The 20,018-nt window shown below is 45.4% G+C and overlaps 1 protein-coding gene across 5 annotated transcripts in view; it reads left to right on the top strand.

Annotated features, from left to right (window-relative positions):
- LSAMP (limbic system-associated membrane protein) overlaps window positions 1-20,018 on the top strand; it is a 1,059,407-nt gene that overhangs the window by 965,173 nt on the left and 74,216 nt on the right. For 3 of the 5 annotated variants that reach the window (XM_009274410.1, XM_009274402.1, XM_009274388.1), the window contains one exon: window positions 19,481-19,488. The exons of the other annotated variants lie outside the window; for them this stretch is intronic. In XM_009274410.1, coding sequence (XP_009272685.1) covers window positions 19,481-19,488 — 8 coding nt within the window. The remainder of the gene's footprint in view (window positions 1-19,480; window positions 19,489-20,018) is intronic. 5 annotated transcript variants of the gene reach the window in all.

The following is a 20,018-nucleotide window of genomic DNA, read 5'->3' as shown; positions in this document are numbered from 1 at the left end:
GATCCGCCGCTCCGCTGTGGGACGCGCCTGCACCGGAGCTGATCGCCTCTGCGAGTGACTTGCTTAAAGAAATGGGGCAACTGAAAGGTATTTGATGCTGGCAAGTCAAAAGTGGGACTAGGTTGCCATTCTTGGCTTTATCTGTCAGAGCTGCCCAACTGTTTGCCCTCTCTGAGCCATGATTGTTTACTTTTGTTGTGGGATGGTGGAGAGCAAGGTGCATCCTCTTACATACAGAACGGTCTGATGGATCTCCCTGTCTCACAGTAACCTGTAAAAGGGAACACTTTTTTGAAACTGCAAATTGTACTGACTTCTGAAAATCTCTACAGATTTCCTACTGAATCTTTGGGTGGATCACCACTAGAAGACAGAGCAAATTGCTTGACTGGATTTCTATCATCTCACTGGATAGAAATTGCTGCTGTCAGGGTTTACTGCTGATACTTTGTGCCTACCCATTTATTTGTCATCCAAGGATGACAATAGTATGCTGTCTGGCTGTTAACCCATGAGACAGGGAGTCATTATTTCTATTTCCAACTCTATCCAAAATTGGAGTGTCTGTCCAACAAGCCTCCTTCCCTGTCAGTGCCTCTGCAGACAGGGACTGTGCTCTTGCATCTGTCTACAGCCCACCAAGTCCCTCAGACAGGACATGCTCCTACTGCCTAGCACAGCTGGTATGGAGCAAGGAGAAGCTGGAAACTGTGCTCTTTTAAAAGCCCCACCTATTCTCCATATCTAAATACAGCTGCCTTGGAAGCAATATGAACAACTGAAAAGAAATGAGTGGAAGCTTACGGCAGTGCTTTGGAGCTTGAGGTGCTCCAAAGGAGCTGCTGCACTTGAGGCATGTGAATGATCTCCCCCTAGTCAGCATGGAGGCGTGCTTGTGCTTACAGTTGTTCCCTGAGTTTGGGGAGTGCTGTGGACCTCATGGGAGGGAGCATAGCTGGAGTTTATGCAAGCAGTTTAAGCCCTGGGGCAGTCTGACAAGATGAAGAATGAAGACACTGGAGCAAATGATTCTGGATAGGCCCAAATGTACACAGGCACATTTAATACATAAGCTGTGTTGGCTTAAGCAGGGCCAAGTCTCAGGTCTTATTTTGTAATTTTTTCCACTGTATGACAATGCAATTTAGTGGATAGACTTAATACAAAGCTATTGGAATCGTTAAGGGGTATTGGCAAATTTGGGAATTAATGTAGTTTGAAGACGCTAAGCTTACTAAAATTTGGGATTTAGGATAGGCTTGTCACATGTTAGACAAATGATCTTGAAAGTCAGAAGTAGAAAAGGGTGATCAAGGAGAGATGCATGTTACCATACCAACAAAACAGAGAGTAGCTGTTGAATGTGTATATTCCCTCTCTCCCAGACCTTCTTCTGACTTTGAGGGAGATGTCTGAGTGGTAAGAAATATGATAAATTATTTGTGGACCACAGATAATCTTACTATGCCGTTCACATAAAATGGGAGGAAATAGCTGAGACGTATGCCCTGATTTAGAGTAATATTTGTAGAATTGAGATTTAAAATCTGTGTCCTGCAAAGTTTTCTATAACTGAATAGTGATGGAGAATGCTCAACAACTTGGATAGGAGAAGCCTGCCAGTATTCCCACCTGAGGACATTTTCCCTGCTGCATGGCTGCAGATATTCCAGCAAGAGCATTTTGAACAGACCTACGAGTCCATTCGTACACGTCTCCAGACTGTTCAGGAACATCCTATAGGGGCCTGTCCCCAGAACCATGGAAGAAATTGATGATTTAAAAGTATTCTCAGTGTTAGCAGAGTCACCGTGTGAGAATTAGATAAGTGAGTAATCAATCAAAAGCTAACCATGGCACCAGAAGCTGTTGGAAAGATAGGACAGTGTTAGAAAGACCCTTTAGGTCTTTGAAGCAGAGCGTTTCTTTTAAAAGGTCACCTTCCCTTCAGGTACTAACAATAACTTTCTAAAGCCGTGGGTAGACTACAAACTCTGACAAGTGTCACTACCATCCCTGGAAAACCGATTTTTATTTAGGCAGGCCTCTGAACCCTAGAGAGTCTGGGAAAATGGGGGTTTTAGTATTTGATATGGAATTTTATATTCAAATAGATTACTTTTTTACTCACCACTTGGACTTCTACCACTGCCTCCCCGGGAAAGCGATCAGCATTTATTTGTTGATTGATTAGGTAATGAATGAAAGTGATTAATAGGAAAAGAGAGGATGGTGGCATTGGAGAAGGAAATGCCTTTGACAGGTGTTGAGAGAAAAGCATAAAATCTTCAATCCAGAAATAATGGATTCGATACCAAGAGAAGCAGGAGAGTAACAGTCACCTAGCTTTGAGAGAGAAGCAAAATCCCAAGAGGGTCTTGTAGCAGGCTGCCAGCAAGCTGAAAACAGAAACAATGCATGATGACAGATAAGTGGTGCTTATGTTTATTTTAGGTTAAGAGAAACAGTAGAGGTGATTTATTTTTAAAAAAAAGAGGATTAATTTCTTTTCTTGGAAGCTATTTCAGGTTTGCAAAATTAAAAATGGAGCAGGTTCTTTGGTTTTATAATACCTTAAAAAGGGGCTTTGTAGAATTTATTTTCCTATACATCTTTTTTATTTGTCATCATTGAATGTGGTAAAATGATAATGCCATATGTACTCTGTGTGTGTGTGTGTGTGTGTGTGTGTGTGTGTGTGTGTGTGTGTGTGTGTGTGTGTGTGTGTGTGTGTGTGTGTGTGTGTGTGTGTGTGTGTGTGTGTGTGTGTGTGTGTGTGTGTGTGTGTGTGTGTGTGTGTGTGTGTGTGTGTGTGTGTGTGTGTGTGTGTGTGTGTGTGTGTGTGTGTGTGTGTGTGTGTGTGTGTGTGTGTGTGTGTGTGTGTGTGTGTGTGTGTGTGTGTGTGTGTGTGTGTGTGTGTGTGTGTGTGTGTGTGTGTGTGTGTGTGTGTGTGTGTGTGTGTGTGTGTGTGTGTGTGTGTGTGTGTGTGTGTATTTACACTTTCCACTTTCTAATTTTTGGGAACATCTCCATTTTTGAATGAGCTAATAACTGTCCATTTATTATACAACAACTTCAGAAGTTAAGAAGCTTAGAAAGCTAGAACGGAAAAAGTGAGCTATAGGGAAAAGCAAAGGTGAAAAAAATAGATATATATGGATGCAGCATCAAATAGAATGGGGAAATAAACAAAGGGCAAGAGATAAATACAAAACTGAGATGTTTCCTTTTTTTTTAAATGAGTATTTTAAAAAATGCATTTGAACTTCTAACAAAGTTTTCTACTGAAATATTTTTCCTTGTGGAAAAAGATCATTTGAAGAGTACATCAGCAGCGAAAAGCAGGTTTTTCAGGAGTACCCTTCAGCTGGAGTATTTTGTCTGGCTGTAGAGGAGGACAACAAGGGCAATGGAGCACTGTGTGTGGCCTTCCTGTCTGAGAGGCTGCAGTAATTCTGGGAACAAAATGGCTTTAAAAATGTTGAAGGACAGAAGTAGACATTATGGTTTACTTCTATATGTTCCTTCTTTAGAATACATATCTAAGCCCTTCCAGTGTGCATTCAGCTGTGACATGGATGTCACACGTACCTTATGCAAAGGTACCTGGTATTGAACTAGGTAACAAACCTTATTGTACCTGTGTAAATGTTGAAAATAAAGAGAAAGCAGGGTGTGGAAAAGGAGTACATCAGTATCAGTACAGACATAGCCCTCCTGACTAAGGAAACCCACACCTTAGCAGCAAGCTGGGTTTATTGTTAGACAACAAAATATATCTGGAGAAAGACTGCAGAAATGGCAGAACGAATAATTTTAGCATAGCATGGTGGGGCTTGGAATAGGAAGCTAAGAAACCTCTGCTTTTGCATCTCTTAGGGAATATGTGATCCCATGTAAACAGCACCCCTTCTTTGCGCCTCAGTTTCCTCAGCCATAAAATGGTATTAGTTCATCTTTAGAGCACTTTGGTCTGCATGTCTGAAAAGCCTTGTGCAAGAGCTAGGCATTATTTATCCTAAATGACAGCGCCTTGTGTTCACTTTGCGCTTTCCTCTATTACCAGCCCTTTCTTCACTCGTAGTTTTCCTTATTTATGTCTTTGCCTCCCCATTACCTTTGCGTTAAAGCTCGCATCTGCATTGATTTTACATCACTGCACTGTACTGCAGCCATTACAAGTTTACATTTCAGAGAGATGCTTTTGAAACTTTAACCCATTGCTCCAAGAGTCCTGACCACAGGTTATCTATCAGCAGGTAACTCCAATTGCGCTTATTGTGATGGGGGGTTAACTGACCAGTTACTTTCAAGGGAAAGGGCCAAATAACACTGGTGATAACTATGTTCCTACAGCTTCTAAGTCGCTCTTCCCCAGAGCATATAAGTCTTTTCAAAGCAGGACACTGTCAATATTATAAAAAAATAAAGCAGTTTGGAAAGCATTGTACTAACTGGGGAAGGTTGAACAGTGTTTCATGTCATGAGGAGACTTCTACCTGTTAGGAAATATGAGTCACTTAAAAAAATGAGCTCCCTTGCTCCATTCCTCTGGCTGAGTGTTGTTAAATCACCGTATGTGCAGCACACTTGGCTTTGTGTGTGCTGTGGCAGTGGCATTTCCCATTGACTGTGAAGGGAGCCAGGCATGACAGCCCTGGAGGACAGGAGTTCTGGTTTGCTAACTGCTTTCCTGAACATGGATGCCCAGCACACTCTCAAGTCCACATCAGCTGTCCTGGTAGCTGTTCAGAATATAGTTTTTAATCTTTTTCTGCCTCCGTTTCTCATCTGCAAAACGTTGTAAAAGCACCTCCTTACTTTATTGTGAAACAAAGTTTGGTATAGATAGTGAGTGTGTCCCTGCACAACAGGAAAAGAACGACACAGGCATATCAGATGGGTCAATAAGACGCTGGATATATTTATTCATGTGCCCAAGGAAGAGCTTACCTGATGCTCTGAGTTGTTTCAGAGTGTGAGCTTGCTGTTGCACATCGGTTGGGAGGGGTAACTAGAACCAGATAAAAGGTTCATCTCAGATCTTCACCAAAGTCCAGCATAACTCATGTGAAAGTCTTCCTTCAGCTGGCAGGAGTTTTAGGGAGAAGGCCTTATCTCCATGTCTAAACACCAGCCTACAAAGACAAGAATAAAATGTTAGCTACTGCCTGTTTGCTTGGCAGAGGACGGCGATGTTCCAAGGAACAGTTGAGACACATCTGTAGTCTGCTGGGATGAATTGAAAGCCTAAGTGACCTGTCAGTCAGGTTCACGTTGACTAGAAAGCTCTGCAAATGATCTCATCACTTGAACAAAGCAGACCTGAATCCCTTCGCTGTAAGTGCAGGTATTAATAAGTGTTTCTATGTTTAAGTTGCTGCATAACTTCAGTTGCTTTTCACAGTATACTAAAGCACAGATTTACAATGATGCTGGCACGTAAGTAATTACTTAGAGACAGCAGGGCGTAGGAAGCAGAGGAGCAGGTATCCTTTCATTTTTTAATTAGTTACAGGACTCACTCGCCAGGAGTCCTGATGCTGGAATTACAGTATCCTGACGTTGGCATAACTATGTACTGAATCAAACTGGGTTCCTAATAGCCTTGCCTAGCTGCCAAATGCAAGAAGTTTGAGTTATTCCTCACAGAGTAAACGGTGAGACTGGAAAATAAAAGATCCTGTGATTAATTTACTGAAGAACAGAAGAGATTCATTTTCCATGTGCTTAGTCTCAGTGTTCAAGGGAAATTGCTCGTGCTCTCGTTCCATTTGAGGATGTGCTCGTTTAGTGAGGATAAAAGCTTGGAGAGCTGGAAGTTCAATCAGAGCTTGATTTGGGAAAAAGCAATTTCGAGGTCATCCAAGGACAGATGAGGTGGCAAGACTGAGGGTATGCATTTGGATGAAATACTATGATAAAGGACACTTTAAACTAAGGAGGTACTTCCCTGTTAAGTATTAAATAAACCTATCTTTCGGTTTCCCCATCTACGTCTGATCCACATTAAAATGCTCACCCCTGGTAGTCCACACTGTCAGATTATTTACAGGCAGAAGCACCTGGCCAGTCTCAGAAACGGCCAGAATGGTAGTGTGTGAATGACGTGAATGTAAGTTGTACTTCACACAGTGAGATTTTTTAGTACTCGCTTCTGTCCTTGGGGTTGGGGTGTGGGAGGAGTTGTTTGAATGATTGTTTTCACTTTCATTTGATTTGGTGGATTGGTTACTTTTTCATAAAAATCAACATGACTTGATCCACTGTGAGCTAAAAATTAAGAAGCTGCAGGCAAGGTACAGTCTGAAGTTGCATTAGTGCATGTCAGCAGCAGGATCTCTTATGGTGGAAATTTTGCCCTGGGAGTTTTACATCCGTGTGGGTTCCCACCAGCAGTCTGGTGTGGTGGAGGAATGCCCAGCTTCAGCACAGCCCCACGGTTCTGGGTGCAGACCCCAGAGAAACTGGAGTTTCAAGAAACGCTCAGTGCGGATTATTTACATGAATGAGCCTTTGGCATGACGATTTGTATTCTCAGTGTGAGCAAAGATTAAAAACTGGACACCAGGGACCAAAGAAAAGAGGCAAGTGACATAGTGTCTCTCGTTTTCTGTCTATGTGTAAGGCTAACTTTGCACAGGGAGCCTACCCCCAAAGACCTGGAAAGCCAGCCTTCCCTGGTAAGGGCTAGCTCTGGTTTCCATTGCGCCTGCCTACTACCCTGAGAAAACTAAATAGAGCTGTGTGATGAGAATGAAATAGCGAGGTAATGCCCACGGCAGAGAGTGCTGTTGCCAATGAGTATTTTCCAGTGCCCTGAGGCAAAACTGTTTCTAGTTGGGACAGGGGAGTGTTGATGTGCTAATTCAAAGGAAATGCTCGGTTCTAATTGCAGTGGAGGGGGAGGAGGGTGGATGCGTTTAACAATAGATGAACCGCAAAAAGGCATGGCGTAAAGACGTAGAGATAGATAAGGACCTAGATTTAAAGAAAATGGCTCCAGCCCATTCTTCCGAGGTGCTTCTAATGAGCTCTATTCTGCTGGCCCTCTTCCTCCTTTTCAGTGAGTACATCTGAGGCTATGCAGCTATTGTTTGTCCAAGGTAAAATCCAGCTTTCAGGGGAGCTGGTCTTGTTATTCCTGAACTCAGCATTGCATTTCAGTTGAGAATCGTACGGTTGTTTTTCCTCTTCCTGGGTTTCAGTAGGCTAATGTATTTAATCCCTACCTTGGATATGGTGAGCGGATGTGGACATAAGAACTGATGCAGAACTTGGACACAGCTGGTGATTTCAAGCACAAATTTTCTAGGAGATTTGAAAGCTTGGGGGCTAGTTTCTCTTACAATGATCACTCCTTTTTACATGCCTAGATGCTTCTTGATTTCAGATTCAAAAGGGGAAGGAAGTGCCTGACTGGAAGGAAACAGACCAACCTCAAGCTATTTCTTCATCATCTCAAGTAAGAAATCCTCTTAGAGAGCTCATTCAACTGAGATTTCTAGCTCTGTTTTGCAAACTGAGGCCCCTCGCCCTTTTGGTGGAGACATGATACAGAGTAGATAGGGAGTTAAATAGTTTGTCTGAACAGGTGACCCTGGAAAGTTACTCTTGATCTCTGTGTGCCGCTTACTCCATCTGTAAAACACAGATAAAGATACTTACTAAAGATTAGGAATAGCAGTTGGACTGGTGTCCGAAGACAGTCGAGAGTGTCTGAAACAACTAATTGCTTCTCTTCATGACCTTTTTTATTCCCTGTTCTCAGTACTTATGGTATATAAGGTTTTGCTCACGTTAAGGCTGGTGTGTGATTGCTCTTTGAGCAAATGAGATTGGAAGCCAGGGCGCAAGTGTGCACAAATATGGTCCATTCGTAATCGTCCTCATTAATGAGGTTCCCATTCTTCCACCAGGGAGGCTAAATGCTGCCCTGTGACGCAGGTCACCAGTCGCAAACCTCAGATTGCTGGGGCAAAGAATTTTGGTGTGATCCAGTACGGTGACATTTGTTAACGTTAACTGTTCATTAAAAATTTTGAGCAGCAGACATGTTCATAAAGCTCACAGCCCGCTCACAGATAATTCATGAGCATAATAAAAGGATTCATTATTCATGTAAGATCTTTGCCGTGAAAATTAAACCAGCTCTAATATCTCACATGCATTGGTGCATGTTGGGAAGGTTTATTTGTTGCATTTGTCTTGTGCTTTGAGATCATGGGATTAAAGTTACTATGGAGAGATAAAGCAGTATGGACCCAGTCTTTACAGCTGTCATTAATGCCCTCATTAGTTGAGGCCTTATGAACACATAAAGTTGCGCCCCTTTGACTGCACAGGTGTAGTTAAAGCCGTGCAACACCACCTAATGCACATTGTACTAAAGCAGCACTAGCAGCACAGCTGAACAGGAGTGGGAATAGACTATCCCAGTATATACACATATATGTTCCAGACATTAACTTTATAAACATCAGGTCCAAGAGTACTGCCCCCTCTTTCATCTGTCTTTTTTTTTCTTTTACTTTTTTAACCATCTCCCTGCTGAAGATTGCAATTCTGTATAGGCAGAGGAGGGGGTAGTATCAAACTTCTCTCATCTGCTTGGGTGTAAAGTCAGCTGACATTGCTGAGGTTGCTGTTGGCTTTTTGCCTTAAGTGGAGTAAGAGGTGCTGGTATGATCAGTGGGAGCAATAATCTCCAGCTGAGAGGTAAAGGTAAGCATGGGGAAGGGGTAGTGTCTTCAGACATTAGGCCTGGAGTGAGAGCAGTCTGACCACAGCCTCCTAATCCTAATCAGACTATTACTATATAGATACCCAAATTAGTTGTAGGCCATGCCTAATACCCCTAATAGAATCATTTGAATGCAAGCTAAACAATACGAATGATACAGAAATCAATGAGTATATCTATCCAGCCTGACACTAGCGGAAGCTGTCTGTTATTGCACATTTGAAAGAGTCGTATTATACATCCTAAACAGAAAGCTATACACACTGAAAGGCCTGTGCACAAAAGGGCATTTGAACTGCGAACAAAACAGTAAATGTAAAACAAATGTAAAAACAAAACAGTCAAATGCATGTAAATGAATGTGTGAGCATGGAGATACTCCCCTAACAGGCATCCACATGCATGCCAAGTGAAACGCACCAGCAAGGCATTGGTGGTGGTAGCAGTGGTATAATCATTTTCATAACTACAAGACCTTGAAGATCCCATGGACAGTGAAAAATGTTTAGGGGAAGGGAGAAATTCTGTTATTTTTTGTGTGTGTGTGTGGACTTTGGCAGCGGTGAAATTGCTTTTTAACCTTTTCTTCTTATTCATCTGATTCATTTTGAGTGATAAAACCCCTTTTGCAAGCAGCGAGGTGAAGCTGCCACCAGGGAGGAGAGGAAATGTCTTCTGTAGAACATACCATTTACAAACAAACACGTCTGCACTTGCATACTGGGGCCTCCCTGCTAATTGTTTCTGCTTAAATTTTTTTGCCTCCTTTCAGTCTGCCAGGTGTAGGGATACAGTGGGAACAGGGCAAGAGCAGCAGTGTGAATAGGGTTAATATACCCCTCGCAGTCCCTGAGTAGGCAGTGTAAGAGGGGTGGTGGAACGTGAAGTCAAAGGAAGGTCTAGATGAGGCAGGGACAGTCTCTGAGGCTCCTGGCCAGCACTTTTACAGAGGCATACCTACTCTGTTGTCCCCAAGATGTGGTACTGGGGAGGAGTTCCCCCGAGCAGAGACTTAAGAAGAGTTTCAGGACACTTGGCTAAGACAGGAACCAGCCGCAGAACAGAGCAGATTCTGCACAAGTACCTTAAGCACTCTCACGTTACTGCGTCCACAGTAAGTCACCCTCTGGCCCACCAAACTGCTTATGCGCTAGCCATATTGGCTTGTTTGGGACTACTGCTACAAATAGTACCTTCTAGAAAGGGCCTTGCGTGCATGTTTGTGGAGTGTCCTTCCTTTCTGGATGGTGAAAGGACGCATATTCAGCTGCATCCTCCAGCCGGTGCATGAAGCAAGTCCTGCTGATTTCCATGCCTCTTGGTTAGGGAGGGCAGAGCTAAACTGTTCCACCTGCAGAAGATGTGAGATGAAAGAGCAGAGCTCCTTGTCAGTGCCTGAGCTGAAGGCTTTGGATTTTGTCAGCTGTCAGCCTGCTCCTTTATTAAATATCACCCTATTCCCACTGTGACCTTCCAGAGCAAGTGCCTAGAGAATGGTGAGCAATGAGCTAAGTACAGCAGTGCTTAACCTCCTCCACAGTCTGTACCCCTGCATGATCAGGCTTGGGACATGGGCATGGACGAGGTGTGATCTTGATGGGTGACCTGTTTCTAGGCATGGAGGGAGGTCAAGGCTCCATGCTGGTGCTCCTTGATATGTTGGTATCCTTTGATATTATTGATCAGAGAACTCTTTGAGCAGCATCAAGGACCCAGCAGGAGGGGGTGGCTACATTCATGTTTGCTGGACAGATTGCAGGGTCAATATTGTCCCCCCCCTTTTGCTCTCTTCTGTGCACACACAAGCCCAGAGCACTGAGAGATGTCAGACACAATGTGCTGCTTTGCCAATAACACATTGACATGGCTCAGTTCTGCATACCCTTCACCACTGAGGCAATCTCTGACAGCCTCACCAAGATGTTTCCCTGCCTGGAGGAAAGAAGCAGACTGAAGAAGGGCTGCTACTTCCAACCAAGCACAGAGATGATGGAAGTGTTTGTGACAGGAGGGGCGTACTTACTATACAACATATCTCACCATCATTTGAGGCATCTGACTACCAACCATCAAAGCAGGCCCTCACCCGCTGGTCATGCTGAACTGCTAACTCCTCTTGAGCACTCAGACCACAAAAGCATCAAGAAAAATATGCTGCTATGCTTGTAGAGGTGGCCATACAGTGCTTCTTGCCTTGAACAACTTATCTTGAAGGTGAAAACCTTATGATCCAAGCAAGGAAGATATACTGCGTCAAATGCTGCTTTATGACTTCCTGATAATTCATGTTCTTTTCGGGGTTTTTGAAGCAATAGACCTACTCCACAAAGCAGGTCTGGGCAACCTTGTTGGTCAATACTCAATCTGTAACTACCATCTTCACATCAGAACACTCCTCCCACGTGGTAGTATAGACTCTGGTACATGGGAAGAGCAGTTTTCAAGTAGCATTCAAAAGGGGAGGTACTCTTCTCTTGGAAAAGCTCCCTTGAGCAATAGCAACTCCTCCCAAGAAAAGGAAGAGGAAATAAAATTGTCTAGTAGGTGGCGAGGAAGAGAAGAAAAAACTAACTCAGCAGTGAAGTTGCTCTTGAGGAGCTGGGTATTGCCAGGAGCACCTGATCAAGAAAGGTGCCTTAGGCATCGCCAGGATGGATGATGGGCAGGTCCAATCCATAAATTGCACCTGGATCAAATGATAGTTGGGTATTGGATGTATTTGGAAGTTGCTTTAGTTTTGTCCCTCCCAATCTGGTTGGAGGCGAGGCCTGAGAGAAGCCCTGCGTCTCAAGCCATGTATTTTTGTGGTCTTTAGAAATGGCTGGGAAAGACACAGTTTCTCTCTTTGGTTTTGTATGGCTCAGCCATCCTCCAGCTGCATGACAAACAGGGAGGATTTGTGCAGGCTGGGAAGGCAGCATATGTGAAGAGTCAGCCACCTGCCCCCTTGTTAGTGCAGCAGATAACAGGAATGGCCTTTCCGTGCCAGGCTCGATCACCAGGCATGCCACGTGTCAGTAGCAAAAGGGACGGGCTTGAGAGGAGGTCAGATCATGGGGATGAGGGAGAACATCACCTCTCCCCACCCAGACTGTCCAGATAGGGGTAGGGAGGACAGGCCGTGCCAACAGGGATTGTCAGCCTGGTAAGGGAAGAGGCCCACGGCTTGCCCCAGTTAGCTGCTGCCCCCATCCCTCTCAACCTCCCTTGGATCTGCTGCAGCTCAGAAACAGCCCCCAGTCCTGCAGAGAGGCCCTTAAAGGAGGGCCAGTGGCTTAGCTGTTTCCCCTGTGCGTGCACACCTTTCCAGCCAGGGTGGCTTGCACTCCTGCTTTCATTTTAACTCCTCAGCTCCCTGTCAATGATGCCAACCAGCTCACCTCATTAAGTTACAGAGAACGAGGCCCCCAGATTGATGGCAGGCAGGTTTAATGTGGCTCTTTCTGAGCACTCAAGTGCAGCATGTAGGAGGCTGCTGGGGAGATATTCCCGCAGGCTCCAGCAGAACTGACTGATTGAAGTTTCTCTGAATTGATGGCTAATGGGGGAGCTTTCTTTGATAGCTCTTTCATTCTGGGTGCAGCTGGATAGAAAAAGATATCTCAACACGAGGGAGAGGGGTTTTATCCGCCCCCCTCCCCCACTTTATTAACAGATGCTTCCAGGGCACTCCAGCAGCAGAATGAGATCTGATGAAAACCTAATGATTTAAATGATTCTTAACTCCTTCTCTTTCAGCAGCTGCTCGCTTATACACACCAACTGCATATAAGCACTGAGGACTAAGCGGGCAGTCAGGCCAACTGGAAAGGTGATAGCTGTGCAAAGTGAAAAATAGCTTGGGAAAGTTTAGGCCACTGGAATCGGGTGCGGCCTCTCCGTCGGTGGCTCTGAAAATGGGTTCTTGGTTTGGTGTAGATGTGGTAGCTGCAAGTAGAGCATCTAACGCCTCAGTGTGATAGGTGGTTAGATAGTGATGGAGTAAGGCTGAGGGGCAGGGGCAGAGCTAGTGTAGGGAGCCAGGGGGCTGCAGGGCAGGAGGGAGTAGCATTAGTGGAGTCTTTAGAGAAGCTTTCACAGCACCTGCTCATGTTATGTATGGCTTAAGCTGCTGTGGCAAGAATTAGGCACACTCAGGCAGAATTATATTAACAGAAACTGGCTAATGGTAAGTTTTTTGCACCCTCCCCATGGAGGCCTCTGTTCAGCAGGCTCCTTGCAAGTACTTTTCCTCCTACACTATATAACCTTTTAATCAGATAATGGATTTCTTCTCATTGCCACAAGTTCTACATCCCCTAAAGTTTCCATCAGCCAGATGTCCCTGCAATCTGTGTGTATCCATGAACTGACATATTTGTGAGCATGCCATTTCTGATTCACATACACAGATCAGGGTGGGTGTTAGAGAGTCCAGAAACTCCAATAATTTGATCCAGTTCGCGATCAGCAGGCCAGATTTTGGCTGATATAAATCAGTGCTGACTTGGAGCACAGTCGTTTTGCTGCATTTGAGGATCTGACTCATAATTTCCAATCTAGGCCCTGGCATCTGGCTGACTCTGTGGCAGGGCACTAAAGAAGCTGTTTGCGTAGGGCTTGCTTTGCCCATTTCCACGGCTTGACACAGCAGCCGTTTGTCTTCAGTGATGTGGGCTGTGCCCCATCTTAAACTGCTGAGGTAAATTTAACAGAGGCAGAAAGTAACTACACCTCTATCTGGGAACCTGGCCGTCATGTTGCAGTTAAAACCCCTTTGCTTTTACAAGAAAGGACTTGGACTGCAATGACTTTTATTTGCAGGTGATCAGAAAACGCAGAGTTTTCACCTCAGAGACAGCAGCTTCATTTTTTAATGCCATGTTGAAGAGTGAGAAGCCTTAAGCTATCTCTGAAAAAAGGTGCTGCTCTCATAAACAGCACCCTGTTCTTCAAGGGCAGAGGGTTTTTTTCTTTAAAAGTCACCCCTATTTTCATGCACAATGCATCAGAGATTGCTTGATCATCAAGTTCAGGTCATAACACAGGTGAAAATGGTATGTCTGCTTGGTTGGGATCCAAGAGAAGACTTTGACCTGTGGCAGCTGGCAATGTGACAGTAAGCTACTAGACAAAGCAGGGAGGGACCATCCTGGCCCTTTGCCTTGGTAAGATCCTGTTCCCCTTTTAGCTGGAGGTGTCATGCACAACCCCAGTTACAAAGAACTCTGATGGTGTTATTCCTCCTCCCTTTGCCTGCCTGTAAAATGCCATCTGCGAAGGAGGATTTCCACATATTTGCAAAGTTGCTGGCCAGCTGGGGTGGTGTCCTGTGCCTTAGCATGGCTGATGCTGGAGGCAGTCCCATAGCACTCCATCATGGCACCACTCCCCCTGCCTGGTGAGGCTGGGGTTGAGGAGCCATGGGTGAGGAAAGCACTGGTGCAGGTTCATAGCAGTTTAGCGTGAATGCATGCTAAGATGCAGCCAATATGGTAATGAGGAAATCCTTCACGTGTGAGTTAGATTGATCAAGTGCATTGATGTATCATTGCCATTTTAATTGTAAGAAGTCCTGTATGCTGTTCCCCTCTTTTCCTCCTCCCTGTTGTGCCCTCACCTTCAGTGAAACACTGGCTACTAGCGGTTACTGGCTAGACTCTGCTGTTGTCAATACGTCGTGGGTGCACAATGCTCATCTTGCAGTGGATGAATGGAACAAAGGTCTGGGAGGGATCCCACAAGCTAGCTAGTCCATATCCCTGCATAATGGCAGGGTCAGCTCTTCCCAAGTCATTCCTGATAACTGTTTCTCTAGCTTGTTTTGAAAGACTCCACACCTCCCAGGACAATTTATGCTTGTGCTTCATTATCCTTTCTGTTCTTCCTGAGGTCTAACTGAATCTTTCCTGTTGCAGTTTGAGACCATACTTTCTTGTCTTGTCTGTCATGAATCAGATGCAATCATCTTTTTCTTTATTTTGTGGGAGCCTTGCCCACGATTTCATCACTTTTATTGTGTCCTCCTTTAGTCTTTTTTAAGCTAAGCAGGTCCCACTGGTTTTGTCTTTCCTTGTAGCTCGTGTGTCCTAGATATCTGGTCATTCTCCTGCTCTTTTCTGGACTCTCCAGTTTGTCCACATCCTTCTTGCCCTCACTCTTCCATACTCATCCTGCTCCAGCCTTTCCAGTGGATTTCCAGTTTGTCAGATAAATACATTAGCGATCTGTTGATTGCAACTCACAGTCTGATTGTAGGTAATGCAAATATGGGAAGGCATTCATGATCCCATCAAATCAACAGATGTCAGCTGATTGTCTGCTGATTTCCCACCCTGGGGCTTGAACCTGGAACTGGGCTGGTAGCCAGTTGTTCTCAGCTGTAGGAGGGAAACAGGTATGAAACTAGCTGTCTGCCTTTTGGCCAGGCTGCAGATGGATTTGTGCTACTGCCAGTGCAATTCCCATCTGCCCACATCATCTTCAGCAACTATGGAAGTCATTCCTGGCTGCTACTTGATAGCTGAGCCATTAGGCCACAAGTGGTGATTGTTTGAAACTGGAACAATTATTTTGTGTGGTGCCCTACTTTTACCTTTGCTGTGCTCCAAATATTATTTCACCAATAGTATACACCATTGCTACTACTTAGAAAAATGCCCCCCAAGCTGAGCCACCCAGGGTGAAGGGATTGTTGAAAATACGTCAGAGAGATTTATGGCAAGCCCAGTTATCCTCTTTTTATTACAAAAAATCTCCATCTATTTCAAGGATATTCTTGGAGAAGCAAGAAGAGAGGAAAAAAAAAATCTTACTCCCATGTGCTCTCTCCCATGGGAAAACAGATCTAGCTGCAACCTTCACATATGCACTTACCTCATAAGTTCAACATGACACAGCTGCACTGAAGTCAGGGCGCCTCATCGGTTCCTGCTCAAATTGGCAGAGTTACACAAGGGACTGATCTGGCCCTGCTGCCTGTGCTCCACACAACGCTCATATTGAACCATCTACATTCCAGCCAGCATGTCTGCAGACTGAAGGTTAAGCTGGCAAAAAAAGACCTAAGGTCTGAAAAACTGCCTGGAGTTTGTTCACATGTACACTCTCTTGTTCTCCCCCTCCCTTTCCACCTCCCCCCTGACCTTCCTTCCCTGAACTTTGGCCAAATATTGTCTCTTATTTCCAGAAAGAGAGGGGGGTTTATACCATTCCCCCTGCTGCTACCTCACTGTAGCCTTCAAGATTGCACCACTGAGATGCTAGACTGGAGGCTTTGTTTTTAGAAGCCTTCCATACCCCTAATTTCTTTTCTTTCCTCTTGCATTTCATCCTCCTTTCTTGCATTTGTGTTGGGGAATTATTGACTGTTTGAACCCATATATGATGCTGTTGGAGAATAAGTCATTTTTGTGTCTCAGGGAGAGAGGGAAGAAACATTCATACCCTGTCTAGCGAGAGGGTCTGGCAAGCTGATTTCTTCCCATCAGTGGGATCTCACAGTTCAGTACAGGAAAGCTCAGTGGTGAAAGCAGCTGAGAGAAGTTGGGACTGGAGGTAAAGGGTGAGAGCCTGTCTGTCTGTGCTGCTGCACTGTCCGGGCAGCAAGCAATGTTGGATGCCGGAGAGTGGTGGCTGGGAAGCATGAGCACAGGCAGGCAGGCAGACCAGTCAGATGAAAGGCTAGGAGATGTCAGTAGCCCATTTCAGCTGGTGGCTGAGGGGTACAATGAGTGAATATGAACCCAAAGCGATCTGCAGAATTAGCCAGCATGCTTGGGCAGAGCAGGAGCATCGGCTCATTCACCAGCACAGAGGGGATTTCTGGGCTGTTGGGATCCCATGCTGGGCAGAGCAGGGCAGAGCAGGGCAGAGCAGAGCAGCTAGGCCAGGGGACCACATATCAAGCAGCATCTCCAGGGAAACCCATTAATACAGCAGGTGAGATTCCCAACTGGTGTGAATTGCTTTGGCTGCTTTCAAAGCAAGCAGGGTGATGCCAGCTGGGAACATGACCACGAGAGGAAGGTTATCTTCAAATCAGAAGAGACTGCATTGCCCTCCTTAGATTTTCTCTGAAACAGGGATCCTCTGTACAGATTGATCTCCCTCTCTCTTGGAGCAGGTTGTCCTCCCTGTTAAAAAAAAAAAAAAGTGCCTGTGTTTTAACTTCTGTTTTGAGTGAAGGGGAGAAAATGCAGCTGTTCCCAGAATTGCTTGCCATAGCTCCAGTAACTGAGTAACTCATGGGTTTTCTGTCTCTTGCATGATTGCTTCCCTCCTACATGAAGAAAACCTTGATGTTCTGCTTAGGGGCAGGGGACTAAGGGAACAGCTTTAGTATGGTCTTATTCTTGGTTCTCTCTGGCTCTGGCAAGCGCCCTTAGTCCCTGCTTGCCTCACTTTCCCTTTCTTTGTCTTCCTGGATGTCAAGAGAATGAATTCAGTAAGCACTTTCCCACCCCAGCTGTCTGGTATTGCTGCGAAGTTAGTACATGCTCTCTTGCAGCCACTCTGTTGGCTGCAGTGCGGCATTTGCAGTTCAGCTGAGTCCAAGCTCCTCACTCATCATTTTTCCTCTTATCTAAGCTTTACAGGTGCCAAAGCTGATATCTCTCCCTCTCTTTGCCCTCACTCCTATGTTAACTTCCAGTTCCTTCTCTGGAATGAGCAGGGGAAAAAATCTCGGAAAGTCTAGGTTCCCAAGTAATTTTGGCTTTGAGACTGACAGCCCAGCAAATATACAGCAATGGGAAGGGGAGATACAGATAGAGTCTGCTGGGATCATCTGTCCATCAGTCAGCAAGAATGTAGTGCTTTATTCACTTACTGCATCTTCTCATGTCATAAAGCACAGTCCGAATGAAGGCTTGGGGAAAATGGATTTCATACTCCATAAAGAGCCCATTTCTTGCACTGCTGGGTAAGACCATGAACTTCTTCAAGTGGGCTCTGCTGTGCTGGAAATTAGAGACCTGAGTGTCTGGCGTTAACAGTGAGCAAAACATTGTGCTGATCTAGGCCCTGCTCCTAACACCGCGAACTGAAGTACCTGGGGACGACACCACAGCCTTTGAAGGCTCTCCTTCACTTAATAATAATGACAGGATACTCAGATGTTGTGGACCACAGGGAAATGCATTCATGTTTTCCAAAGAAGTGTGGGATGATTTATCTAGGGAAGGTAAAACCACTAGCTATCTCGGGCTGGAAAGTATGTCAGGATTTCATTCTGCTCATGATCCCTTAGCACAAGAAGAAAGTGGAAAAAGAGAGAGAAAAAGAAAAACATTAATAAAGAGAGAATCTACGCCAGAAGCTACATATACAGCGGTGACCTTGACACAGGCATATGTGGGTGCTCAGAAAGTGATGAGGTGTTGTTTCACTGAAGCAGGACATGGTAAGTGGACCTTAACTTTGAGGCTGGCAGGAATGGGTCAGAGGAAGTTGTAGTGGGGAGAAGGAAAATATATCAGCTACTGCAGTTCCCCACGGCTACTGGGTTCCCTGTCCCTCTCTGCCATCGGGCCATGTCCAGAGCTATACAGGCTGCTTGGGGATTTTGGCCACCTGTCCTGGCTGCTAACATACACTAGAGCATCCCTAAAGAGCTGGTGTTAGCCCCTGTGACCAGCTGCAGCCCAGAGAGCTTTTACCCTATCCCTTCCCACTCCACCCCACAGTGAGCGGGTTATGAAGGGGTCTGACACCATGTCTACTCCCTGTAAGCGCTTCATGCACACAGGATGTTTCTGAGGGCTGGTCAAACTGTTTGCGGTGATAAAAGGGTTTGAGCAGTGCCTAGAACTGGAGCTCTACATGTAAGTTATATTCCTTCCGTGCACCCAAAGAACACCAAACTTGTCCTACAGACCCAGGTTTTCACCTCGTGTGGCCTTTTCCCAGCCAGCTTGTGCCTGACATGCATCTTAGATACAGGTTATTTTGTTGCCTGAATTACGTTCTTGTCTCAGTAGACATGGGCCTTTATGTCACCAGCTCTGGTAGATGTTTGTCAGCTAAGATAAATGCAGCATTATTTGGAATAGGCATCCTGGTAACAGACAGCAGGATACGGCCCTGCTCGGAAAAGAGCTCAGAGCTTAAAGACGGCTGCTTCTCCTGGCAGCCCTAGTTTTCAGGGTGGATTTCATCCCTAGTGCATCCCTAGTGCATGTTGTTATTGTTCAGTACACTTGCAAAACCTTGGATTCCACACAGCTTTCCTGTTCCTAGCTTTAGATACGTGACTTTCATTAAAATTGACAGACGGTGAACAGGAACTAGTCCCAGCTCAGCAAATACACTGCCGAAAGCCCGCAAGCCCAGAGCTTGCTCTTGCTCACCCCACTGTAAACCCTTTGGACCACATCCTGGCTTTCTGGAGATGCGTGTAAGCCTGAAGTTAACACCATCAATTGTGGTAGTGTACATCTGGCATTAGGCAGGCAGAGATCAGAGCCTGCCTGTGCTTTTGTGTTTAGAGTTACTGCGCGTTGACCTTGGCTTAGGTGCGTACAGAGCAAGGATCACTTCCAAGTCCATTTCCAGTCTCCTTTCAAGGTTCTGCTGTGCCAGTTTGTTCATGTACCAGCTTCACAGTGCCATTTACATACTGCCAAATCCTTGCACTCATTTGAGGATTATCTCAAAGAGGGGGCAGCCTGCACTCATCAGATTTAGCCATTTCAATCTTTCCTGTAAACTAGGGTATCCCCAGAACTGGCTGTCAGGTGTTGCAGGCTCCTCTGGCAGGAAAGGAGGTTGTAGCAAGGTGGGTGTCAGTCTCTCTTCCCGAGTAACAAGCGACAGGATGAGAGGAAACGGCCTCAAGTTGCACCAAGGGAGGTTTAGATTGGGTATTAGGAAAAATTTCTTCACCGAAAGGGTTGTCAAGCATTGGAACAGACTGCCCAGGGGAGTGGTTGAGTCACCATCCCTGGAGGTATTTAAAAGACGTGTAGATGTGGCGCTTAGGTACAAATAGTGTGGCCAGCAGGAGTAGGGAAGTGATCGTGCCCCTGTACTCAGCACTGGTGAGGCCGCACCTCGAATACTGTGTTCAGTTTTGGGCCCCTCACTACAAGAAGGACGTTGAGGTGCTGGAGCGTGTCCAGAGAAGGGCAACGAGGCTGGTGAGGGGTCTGGAGAACAAGTCTTATGAGGAGCGGCTGAGGGAACTGGGGTTGTTTAGCCTGGAGAAAAGGAGGCTGAGGGGAGACCTCATCGCTCTCTACAACTCCCTGAAAGGAGGTTGTAGCGAGGTGGGTGTCAGTCTCTTCTCCCAAGTAAC

This window comes from Aptenodytes forsteri, unplaced genomic scaffold (genome assembly GCF_000699145.1).
Source record: "Aptenodytes forsteri isolate BGI_AS27 unplaced genomic scaffold, ASM69914v1 Scaffold379, whole genome shotgun sequence".
In the NCBI taxonomy this organism is placed as follows: Eukaryota; Metazoa; Chordata; class Aves; order Sphenisciformes; family Spheniscidae; genus Aptenodytes; species Aptenodytes forsteri.
Note: the sequence above shows the minus strand (reverse complement) of the source record. Positions and strands in the feature narration are given on the sequence as shown.